The 11,341-nt window shown below is 42.7% G+C and overlaps 1 protein-coding gene across 7 annotated transcripts in view; it reads left to right on the top strand.

The window, feature by feature from the left end:
• SAP130 (Sin3A associated protein 130) overlaps positions 1-9,840 on the top strand; it is a 74,282-nt gene extending 64,442 nt beyond the window's left edge. For all 7 annotated transcript variants that reach the window (XM_061135631.1, XM_061135630.1, XM_061135634.1 and 4 more), the window contains 3 exons: positions 7,276-7,379; positions 8,584-8,697; positions 8,923-9,840. In XM_061135631.1, coding sequence (XP_060991614.1) covers positions 7,276-7,379; positions 8,584-8,697; positions 8,923-9,081 — 377 coding nt within the window. In that variant the 3' untranslated portion in view covers positions 9,082-9,840. The remainder of the gene's footprint in view (positions 1-7,275; positions 7,380-8,583; positions 8,698-8,922) is intronic.
• Positions 9,841-11,341: the final 1,501 nt, after the last annotated feature.

An 11,341-nucleotide genomic window follows, 5' to 3' on the forward strand; every position in this document is an offset into this window, starting at 1 on the left:
AACATACCACAACCAGCAATTGTGAAGAGACCGCAAATGTGGGACATTGGAAATGCATTTGAAATTTAAAAACCAGCAGCTTATTAACAATCTCGTCTATATACAGACTGCTGTATCAAAACCTCATGGTAAGCACAAACAAAGTTGACAGTAGATACATACTTAGAAGAGGAATCCAAACACAACACTAAAGTTAGTCATCAAATGACAGGAGAACAAAAGACCTATGAAGAAAAAAGACCTATGAAAACAATCCAAAACAATAAAATGGCAGTAAGAACATACCTATCAATGATTACCTTAAATGTAAATGGATTAAATGCTTCAACCAAAAGACATAGACTGGTGAATGAATACAAAAACAAGGCCCATAAGGATGCTGTCTGTAAGAGAACCACTTCGGATCTAGGGACACATACAGACTGAAAGTGAGAGAATGGGAAAAGGTATTCTGTGCAAATGGAAATCAAAAGAAAGCTGGAGTAGCAGTACTCGTACTGGTACCAGGCAAAATAGACTTGCAGAAAACAAAGGACACTACATAATGATCAAAGGATCAACCCCGGAAGGTGTAACAATTGTAAATAATATATGCACCCAACATAGGAACACCTTGGTATATAAGGCAAACACTAACGGCCGTAAAGGGAGAAATTGACAGTAACACAATAGTAGTGGGAGACTTTAACACACCTCTTTCATCAGTGGACAGATCATCCAGACAAAATCAATAAGGAAACACAGTATTAGAAAGACTAATAAAGACACATGCTGCTGAGGATGTAGAGAAACTAAATTTCTCATACATTCCTTTGAGCATTTTGATTGTTATCCCACTGCCTTCTAGACTCTATTGTTTCTCCTGAGAAGTCAGCTGTTGATTTTAATGGGATTATATTGTAAGTGATACATCGTTTTATCATACTCCTTTGAAGATATTTTCAGCTTTGACTTTCAACATTTTTACTATGATATGTCTATCTGTATCTTTGCATTTATCTTCTTTGGAGTTAGCCTTGAGCTCCCTGATACATACGTTACTGTTTTTCAGTAAATGTGGGAAATCTTTAGTCATTCATTTTTTCTTCGAGTATTTCTTCTCCTTTGTCTCTTTTCCTTTTGGTACTCCATTATACATGCATTGGTGCTCTTAATGGTGTACAATTTCTGTCTCTCTGTTGATACTCTCTTTAATGTGACATGATTATCATCCTTTCTTTTACTTCACTCATACTTTCTTTTCATTCTGTGAATTTATTCACGATGGCTACTTTGACATCTTTTTCTGTTAAATCTGACATCTGGTCACTCTGTCAAGCATTTTCTGGTGCCTGTTTCTTTTTCCCCCCTGTGTGGGTCATACTTCCCAGCTTGTTCGAATGCTTCGTAATTTGTGTTGGGAACTGGACATTTTAGATAAGGTAGCAACTCCAGGTGCCGGTCACGCTGCCTCCTCAAAGACCCGCTGTAGTATTTGCGTGTTTAGCTGTTTAGTGACTGGCCGGGCTCTTTTAGTGAAGCCTGACCAGCGCCACCCCGCCAGCACCACCAAGTGTCAGACCTCTGCTGTCCCTCCTCGGGGAGGCAGCTCTGAGTGTGCCCAGGGCCCCCGTGGTAGGACAGTAGCGTTAGCAGGCTTCTCCTCCTGCTTCCCTGACCTCGTCCGACTGATAAACCCCGCTTGTTGCTTGCCAGTTGATCTGTTAAGAGCACAGTACTGGAATCTGCCCTTAAACACAAATTCCTCTGCAAACTAATCCAGTCGTATTGTAGCTCCTTGCCAGAATGGTTTCTGAGGTCACTGTTTGATAATCATTCTGCCCCCAAGGAGAGCTCCTGCCAGCTATCTCACTCTTTGTTCTTTCCTGCAAATGGGTCAGCCCACAGTCTAGGCTGTGTCTTCACTATGTCTGCACATTTCCTCCCACTTGCCTTACCTACACCCTCCACTGCTCTTGGGAGCACCTTTAGGTTTGAACTTCACACTCTGTTGAAAATGGAGCCAACTCCTTTGGGAAAAGATTAGAAGCTTCCTGTTTTATGGCCTGTTTCTTTCTCCAGGCAGAATCTCTGAGCCTAGGGCTCTGCAGGTGGGGATGGGCCAATGGCAGCTTAGCAGGTGAGTGCTCGTTGGAGGGGAGTTGGGGTGAGCAGCCTGTCTTCCACTTGGCCTGCCTCTCCTAGGATGATGCCACCACTTCACAAGCCAGGAGAAGGACTCCTGGGCCCCAGTGTTCTCAGCTCACCTTGCCTAAGGTACAGTCTCCCTTCTACAGGTGGCGATTGAGCAAAAGCAGGAAGCCCCCACATGTCGACTAGACTCAGGACCTGAGATTTAGCCTCAGCAACAGGGAGCAGGATGAGAAATGCCCTGCTCCTTCTGGGAACTGGAGGAGAGGGAACGCTATGCTTGGGGCTACAGCAGTCTGGAACAGTCTCCACCTTCTAAGCTAGAGGGAGAAGAAGAGAGGGATCAGTCTTGGTTTAGATGCCACAGACTTACTCGTCTTTCACCTTTTAGCAGATTGGTTTGAATAGATGTTTCTGCCTTGCTGTTTGCCCTTAGGACCTTTTTACAGAGGTTTAAAGGGTTTGTTTTTTTTTTTTTCTATTTCTCCAGTTCCACTGGGGAAGCTGCTTAGCAGAACACTGTCATATCACAATTCAGCTGTCTTTTACACATTACTGAGCTACTCTGCAAAACAGTTTGGCAGTTTCCTAAAAACTAAACATATACTTACCATATGACCTGCAGTTGCTCTCCTGGGCATTTATCCCATAAAAATGAAAACGCTCTGTCCACACAAAAATCTGGATAGAGGTGTTCATAGCAGTGTCTTTGATAATAGCGGAGAGCTGGAAATAACACAGATGGCGTCAGATGGTTAAACAAACGAGCCGTTGAATCCTGTCAGCAATGGACAGGAAAGAACTATTGATTATGCAACAGCTTGGGCATTGTGCTTAGGCTTACTGGAAAAAAAAATCAATTTTCAAAACACATACCCCCTTCCTTCCCCAAAAAAAGACACATACCATGTGATTCTATTTATATAATCTCAGAGTGACAGACAAAATTATACAGACAGAGAAGAAATGAGTGGATCGAGGGTTAATCGTGAGGAAGGGGTGGTGTGACCATAAAGGTGTGGCACAGGAGTGGTGATGAGTAGCTCTAAACCTGGATTGGTAGAGCAGTCACATGAATTTACATGTGATGCAGTGACACATACTCACTTTACATCAGTGGCAGTTTCCTGGGTGTGATAACTGTACTGCAGTTACCAAGATGTAAACAGTGAGGGGAAACTGGGTGACGGGAAATACTGGACCTCTCTTTACCATCTTTTGATTTTTTCCCCAACAAAAGCTTTAGTGAGCTGTAATTCATGTAGCATGCAATTAACCTATTAAAATGTACAATTCAGTGATTCTTAGTGTATTCACAAAGTTGCGTGTTTATCTCTACATTTAGTTTTAAAACAATTTTCATTAGCCCAACAAGTACAGTCCTTAGCTATTAGCTATCATTGCCAGTCCTGCCATCTTCATTCCTCCCTACCCCCAACCCTAGGCAACCTCTTTTATCTACTTGCCATCTCTTTAGATTTCCCATTTCTGGACATTTCCTATGAATAGAATCATATACCATGCAGTCTTCTGTAACAGGTTTATTTCACTTAATGTTTTCAAGAGTCATCCATATGGCATGTATCAGGACTTCATTCAATTTTCCTGCCAAATAATACTCTGTTTTATGGATATATACCACATGTTATTTATCCATTCATCACTCAATGGGCGTTTGGGTTGTTTCCACTTTTTGATTATGAATAATGTTCCTGTGATCATTTGTGTCTACATTTTTGTGGGAACATTTGTTTTCATTTCTCTTGTACATACCCCTAAGAATGGAATTTCTGGGTTGTTTGGTAACTATATTTAACATTCTAGGAACTCTGAGAGTATTTTCCAAAGCAAATACATTTTACTTTCCCACCAGGAATGCATACGACTTCTGATTTTTCCACATCTTCACCAACATTTACTCTTTTTTTATTATTATTATGGCATCTTAAGGGGTTTGAAATGGTGCTTTACTGCAGTGTTTATTTGCATTTCCCTAATGCCTAATGAGAAAAGGTGGCAAGAATGTGCAGAAGAACTGTACAAAAAAGATCTTCACGACCCAGATAATCACGATGGTGTGATCACTCACCTAGAGCCAGACATCCTGGAATGTGAAGTCAAGTGGGCCTTAGAAAGCATCACTACGAACAAAGCTAGTGGATGTGATGGAATTCCAGTTTAGCTCTTTCAAATCCTAAAAGATGACGCTGTGAAAGTGCTGTACTCAATATGCCAGCAAATTTGGAAAACTCAGCAGTGGCCACAGGACTGGAAAAGGTCAGTTTTCATTCCAATCCCAAAGAAAGGCAATGCCAAAGAATGCTCAAACTACCGCACAATTGCACTCATCTCATACGCTAGTAAAGTAATGCTCAAAATTCTCCAAGCCAGGCATCAGCAATATGTGAACCGTGAACTTCCAGATATTCAAGCTGGTTTTAGAAAAGTCAGGGGAACTAGAGATCAAATTGCCAACATCCACTGAATCATCGAAAAAGCAAGAGAGTTCCAGAAAAACATCTATTTCTGCTTTATTGACTATGCCAAAGCCTTCGACTGTGTGGATCACAATAAACTGTGGAAAATTCTGAAGGAGATGGGAATACCAGACCACCTGACCTGCCTCTTGAGAAACCTGTATGCAGGTCAGGAAGCAACAGTTAGAACTGGACATGGAACAACAGACTGGTTCCAAATAGGAAAAGGAGTACATCAAGGCTGTATATTGTCACCCTGCTTATTTAACTTATATGCAGAGTACATCATGAGAGACGCTGGGCTGGAAGAAGCACAAGCTGGAATCAAGATTGCCTGGAGAAATATCAATAACCTCAGATATGCAGATGACACCACCCTTATGGCAGAAAGTGAAGATGAACTAAAGAGCCTCTTGATGAAAGTGAAAGAGGAGAGTAAAAAAGTTGGCTTAAAGCTTAACATTCAGAAAACTAAGATCATGGCATCTGGTCCCATCACCTCATGGGAAATAGATGGGGAGACAGTGGAAACAGTGTCAGACTTTAATTTTTTGGGCTCCAAAATCACTGCGGATGGTGAATGCAGCCATGAAATTAAAAGATGCTTACTCCTTGGCAGGAAAGTTATGACCAACTTAGATAGCATATTAAAAAGCAGAGACATTACTTTGCCAGCAAAGGTCCGTCTGGTCAAGGCTATGGTTTTTCCAGTGGTCATGTATGGATGTGAGAGTTGGACTGTGAAGAAAGCTGAGCACCAAAAAATTGTTGCTTTTGAACTGTGGTGTTGGAGAAGACTCTTGAGAGTCCCGTGGACTGCAAGGAGATCCAACCAGTCCATCCTAAAGGAGATCAGTCCTGGGTGTTCATTGGAAGGACTGATGCTGAAGCTGAAACTCCAATACTTTGGCCACCTCATTGGAAGAGCTGACTCTGGAAAAGACCCTGATGCTGGGAGGGATTGGGGGGCAGGAGGAGAAGGGGACGACAGAGGATGAGATGGCTGGGTGGCATCATCGACTCGATGGGTATGAGTTTGAGTAAACTCCGGGAGTTCGTGATGGACAGGGAGGCCTGGCATGCTGCGATTCATGAGGTCGCAAAGAGTCGGACACGACTGAGCGACTGAACTGAACTGAACTAATGCCTAATGATGTTGAACATCTTCATGTTTGTTGGCAATTTGTATATGTTTTTTGGAGAAATGTATGTTTAGATATTTTGCCCTTTTTAATTCGTTTGTTTTTATTGTTGAGTGGTAAGAATTCTTCCTATATTCTAAATAGAGGTCTCTTACCAGATATATCTCTATACTATCTTTGCAGCTTCTGTGAATCTATAATTATTTTAAGCTGAAACGTTTTTTTATAATGCTCATAACGACAGACACAGACCACATAAAACTGATGAAAGCTGAACAGAGTCAGTGGACTTTGTCAGTGGCATGGTTGTGATGTTGTACTGCAGTTTTGCCAGATACCACCCCTGAGGGAGACTGGATAAAGGATACGTAGGACCCTTCTGTATTATTTCTTACAATTGCATGTGAATCAATAATTATCTCAAAAAGTTGGAGATTTTTAAATTACTTTCTTGCTAATATTTGCCTACCAGATAAGTTTGGGGTTTTTGTGTTGTTGCTAATTGCTCTAGGAAGTGAAGTTTATCAGTTTTAGGTTCACAATAAAATTGAGCGGAAGATAGATTTCCCACATCTGCCCCCCATCCCCTGTCCCCACATATGCACAGCCTCCCTCACCACAGTGGCCCATTTGGTGAGCCTACACCGAGATCATTATCACCCAGAGTTTATCATTTACAGTAGGGTTCAGTCTTGGTCTTATGCATTATATCAGTTTTGACAAATATATAGATAGGGTATTTTTCAAGATTAATTTTTTAGGGCCTTCCCTGGTGGACCAGCGGTCAAAAATGTACCTTCCAGTGCGGGGGATTAGGGTTCAGTCCCTAGTGGGGAACTAAGATCCCATATAACAACAACTGAGCCCATGCATTCTAGAGCCCATGCTCTGCAGGTAGAGAAAGGCTGAGTGTCACAGCAGAGATCCAGTGCAGCCAGAATTTTAAACAGAAAAAATGATAGTTTTTTCAATGATATAATTTTTTTGATTTTTCAAAAATAGTTTTTGATTATCCATGTAATGTGTAAATCCATTTTAAGTCCTGGTGAGCAGTAATATTAAAACTTCACAGATACATCTAAACTCACCTCTGACGGGTGCCCCTCAGTCCTAGTTTGTCCTTCCCCAGTCCAAATGATAAAGTTCATATTTATTTTACCACAGTGATGATTTGTGGACTTTACCACCTGAATTTAAATGTTACTCAAGTTGGAGCCCTGTGATTTCTTCCAAGATCTAAATAACACCACAGAGCTTCTAAGCTTAATGCCCAGAGTTTCCACATGCTTGCAGACATCACCCATGAGCAAGGCTTCAACCCACTAAAGACCATTTCCCTCATTTAAAACTTTATAGAGTATTAGCTTCCTCTCTTTTGAACTCATTAGATTAGCAAAGTAAGTCTTATTTTGCTGGAGTGAACCAAAAGAGCTTTTATTCATATTGTGGCTTATATTCTCAATGACTGTTTATATATATACATATATATATATATATATATATATTTTTTTTTTTTATGGTTCCAGAGGAGAAGAAAGCCATGCTGCAGGAAATAGCTAATCAGAAAGGAGTATCGTGTCGTGCCCAAGGCTGGAAGGTTCACCTCTGTGCTGCCCAGTTGCTGCAGCTGGTAGGTGGCAGTCTAGCAGTTACGTCCTGCTGAGGACAGCTGCGTTCATAGAACATTTTCTTTAGAGTAATTCTGAAGCGTTCCCAGTTAACATGGGTCATGGTGGAATTTTTATGTGTGCTGTGTAATATAACTATCTGTTACATGGATGTAATCTAAATGTATCTTAGTTTTGTTTCCCTATAACCGAAATATACTGAACAACTTTAGTTTGTAAGGCCTATAGTTAAGGTTCATATTATGTGTTGCTGTGACATCTGAAACAGAAGGGGCCTCAGGTGGCCTGTCAACTCATTCTCACTCTGCTCCTCACTGTGGGAATCGGGCATAGTTCCTCCTTCTCCCTGGATAGTGAGCTTCAGTTCTCTGCCAGCTGGAGACACTCAAACAAGCCAGTGATACCCTCCTGGGAGCACCAGGGGGCACCATGCCCTCTTAGTACTACGAAGCCTGTCTCCTGCATCCCCTGCTTGTTCCCTCTCTCCTCTCTCTGTCGTGGAGTGCGCCCCCCTGTGGTTTGGCGTGGCAGGCAGTGTCCTCCTCCCCTGGGCCGTGAGTATACTGACTAGTAAACTGCTGTTGACCTCATCTGTCCGGTGCCTTCTGTGTTCAGCCCTTTCCATAACCCTTGGGCGAGACTCCTTCCTTCAACAAGATAAAGAGGAGCCGATCAAAATGATCTCACAAAGTCTTTCTGTCTTTGGAGTAGCCATGATCTGAAGAACGTTGTCTTTTTATGAGTGTTTTTTTTTTTTTTTTTTTAAGTAGTACCATGGCTAGGTTTAAATTTAGCATAAAAGCATATTTTTATGGAACTTACAGACTTGTTTTTCAGAGAAATTGTGCATTTGGGGGAGAATTTAAAAGCTGTCCTTGGACTTCTGTGGTGGTGCAGTGGTTAAGCCTCTGAGCTTCCACTGCAAGGAGGTCAGGTTGGATATCTTAGGGAACTAAGACATGCTTCATGGTGCAGGCAAAAAAAAAGTTACCCTAGAAGATACTCTGAATTATGGCCAATTGTGGTGTAAATTGTTGATTAACTTTCCTTGCTGTACTGTAATCTTAGTCACTGGGAGAAATGATTTTATCACCCAAACAGACCTGATAGCAGTTTACACAGGTGATTCAAGGTGGGTTTTTTGCCTGAATTTGATGAAGAAAAGTATTTCTGAGGTCATGATTCCCTCCTTCTTGTTTGTTGCAGACGAATCTAGAACATGATGTTTACGAAAGACTCACCAACCTACAGGAAGGGATTATCCCAAAGAAAAAAGCAGCAACTGATGATGATTTACACCGAATAAATGAACTAATACAGGTTTGAAGGAACCCTTTCCCTCCCCTTATTTCTCCCTTCCCTTCTCTCCACTAGTATCTTTGGTAAAAACCGATTATTTTCTTCAGCCTGCATTACCCAGAAACAGTAAAGTGTTTTTTTCCTATGTGAAAGCCTCAAAATGGCTCAAGTCAAAGGTGAAAAGTTCTTTAAAAGCCACACTGTCTTGAAGATTACTGATTGATGATGTCATGTCTTTTGTTTCAGGGAAATATGCAGAGGTGTAAACTTGTGATGGATCAAATCAGTGAGGCCAGAGACTCCATGCTTAAAGTTTTAGATCATAAAGATCGTGTCCTGAAGCTTCTAAACAAGAATGGGACTGTCAAGAAGGTGTCAAAATTGAAGCGAAAGGAAAAAGTCTAGACCCCGAATCAGGACTTCGGAAAAAGAATTTATGGAGAATGATGTTGGGGGTGGGGGAAGGGATTGGTTGTTTTCAAAGTGGAACGTTGAGGTAAAGGCAAGCGTTCCTCAATTCACACGTGGAAGCAGAGGGACCCAGAACATCCAGGGATGTGGAAGGATCAGAACTGATCTGACAGTGGACTCCAGTCTTTCAGGCTTACTGTGTCGTGCCTGACTCCTGTTGCAACAGGGTCTCCCGGTTGGAATCAGTGACACAAGTGACAGGCTGGCGTTTTTCAGCCTTCCAGCTGATAAACTTTATCTGATGGATTCCTGCAGGACCCATACTGAGCCTGAACTGAAAGTATCCACTTGGACCATCTGTGCTCTCTCTACACTGAAAATCAAACCTCTTCCCCTCGGCCTAGTCGGTTCTTACTCTGTCTGACCTTCAGATGCCCACACTGGCCTTCTAAAGCAGTGCCATGGCACTTGAGAGACCTGCCACATCTCACTCTAAAGGGTTTGAACTGCCAATTCTTGTCATTTTCTAAAGAACCGTTTCAAAGTGAAATTGTTATATTGTCTGTCCTGCGTGTGTCTGAGTTGGGTTTTTGTGGAGGTTCAGAGCAGGCAACACCATAAGTTGCTCTGAGATCCTTGTTCTGAAGTACATTCTTGGTTATCTGTACTTCTGTAGCTGGTGTGATGCTGTTAATTATACGTATGGCACATCTCCAAATGTTAATAAAGGACTCAAAGAGGTTTTGTACATAAGCAGTTTGCATCTTTTTATGAAGCTCATCAGTGCTGTACTGTACATCACTTGAGCGTTTACCCTTCTGGTGTTTCTCTCACATTACTGAGTCTCCTCTGTTAAAGTTTGGTTGCTCCACACAGAGTTCCACTTACCTTGGTATCTTGAAGATGTCGCAGATGGTAAAGCCTGTGAGCTTTTGATTATCTTAAATATGAGACTACATTGTACCTCATTGTAGATATAAATTGGTCATTTTATAGTACAAAAAATTAGGCTGCAGCAATGGGGGAAGGACTTCCAGGAGAGTGGATTTTCTTTACGAGGTTGCCTTCTGCGACCTCGCTGGCGTGAGAAGGTATCCTAGGCTTGCTTTCTCTTTTTTTGGCTGCGTTGGATCTCAGTTGTAGCCCGGGGGATCTCTGTTGAGCCATGCGGGATCTAATTTAGTTGCAGCACACAGACTCTAGTTGTGGTGCACAGGATTAGCTGCCCTGTGGCATGCAGGATCTTAGTTCCCCAGCCAGGGACCTAACCTGCATCCCTTGCAGTGGAAGGCGGACTCCTAATCACTAGACCACCAGTAAAGTCCCCAGACTGGCTTTTTACCTTGTCCTAAACAAATCTGAGAGTCTATGCCACGTTTGATCCAGTCTTTGGAACCAGTGTTATAAATTGGTCATATTATAGGACAGTTAGGGCTGCAATAATGGGGGAAGGACTTCCAGGAGAGTGGATTTTCTTTATGAGGTTACCTTCTGTGAACTCGCTGGAGTGGGAAGGTAGCCTAGGCTTGCTTGCTTCTTTTTTTGACTGAGTCAGGTCTTAGTTGTAGCATGGGGGATCTTCACTGAGATGTGGGATCTCTAGAACCCTGGCTGGGGAACTGAGATCCCACCTGTCACAGGGCAGCTAAGCCTGTGCACCACCACGAGAGTCTGGTTCTCCTGAGACAGCCTTCCTTGAACTGGAGTGGTGAACTCTCATCTGGTATAGGACTGGGGAAGAGAAACGAAGCAGGCTTTCTGCCTTCTTCCGGTATGGCCGCGTGGCCTGCATAGCCTGGGCTAAAGAGGTCCTCAGAAGAGTCAAGGCTGCTTCACTAGAGTGTGAAGCCATTGCTGAGTGTGCACTGGACTCCAGTATAGTGTTCTGTGCAATGCAGTGAGTGTTAGAAGAGGGCTCCTTTGCCTCTGTTTCTCTGTGTGTGTGGCCTCGCGATGCATGGTGCGCTGGCTTGTGACGGACAGGACCCGGGTGTTTGGGATCCTACATCAGAGACCTGGTCTCTCTAAAAGTATGGTGTGTGTGCTCACTCACTCAGTCGTGTCCGACTCTTTGCCACCCCAAGGACTTGTTATCCCTGTTTAAACAGAACTTTAATAATTCGATAACCCTGGTCGAAAGAAGCTTGTCAGTGCAAGCTTTGATGTCAGGGCAGGTGAGAACACTGGTGTTTTCTGTCTTCCCTCACCTTATGAGGACAATGTGATCAGAAGATGGGAAGGGATAGAGGAGAGA

Source organism: Dama dama, chromosome 33 (genome assembly GCF_033118175.1).
Source record: "Dama dama isolate Ldn47 chromosome 33, ASM3311817v1, whole genome shotgun sequence".
In the NCBI taxonomy this organism is placed as follows: Eukaryota; Metazoa; Chordata; class Mammalia; order Artiodactyla; family Cervidae; genus Dama; species Dama dama.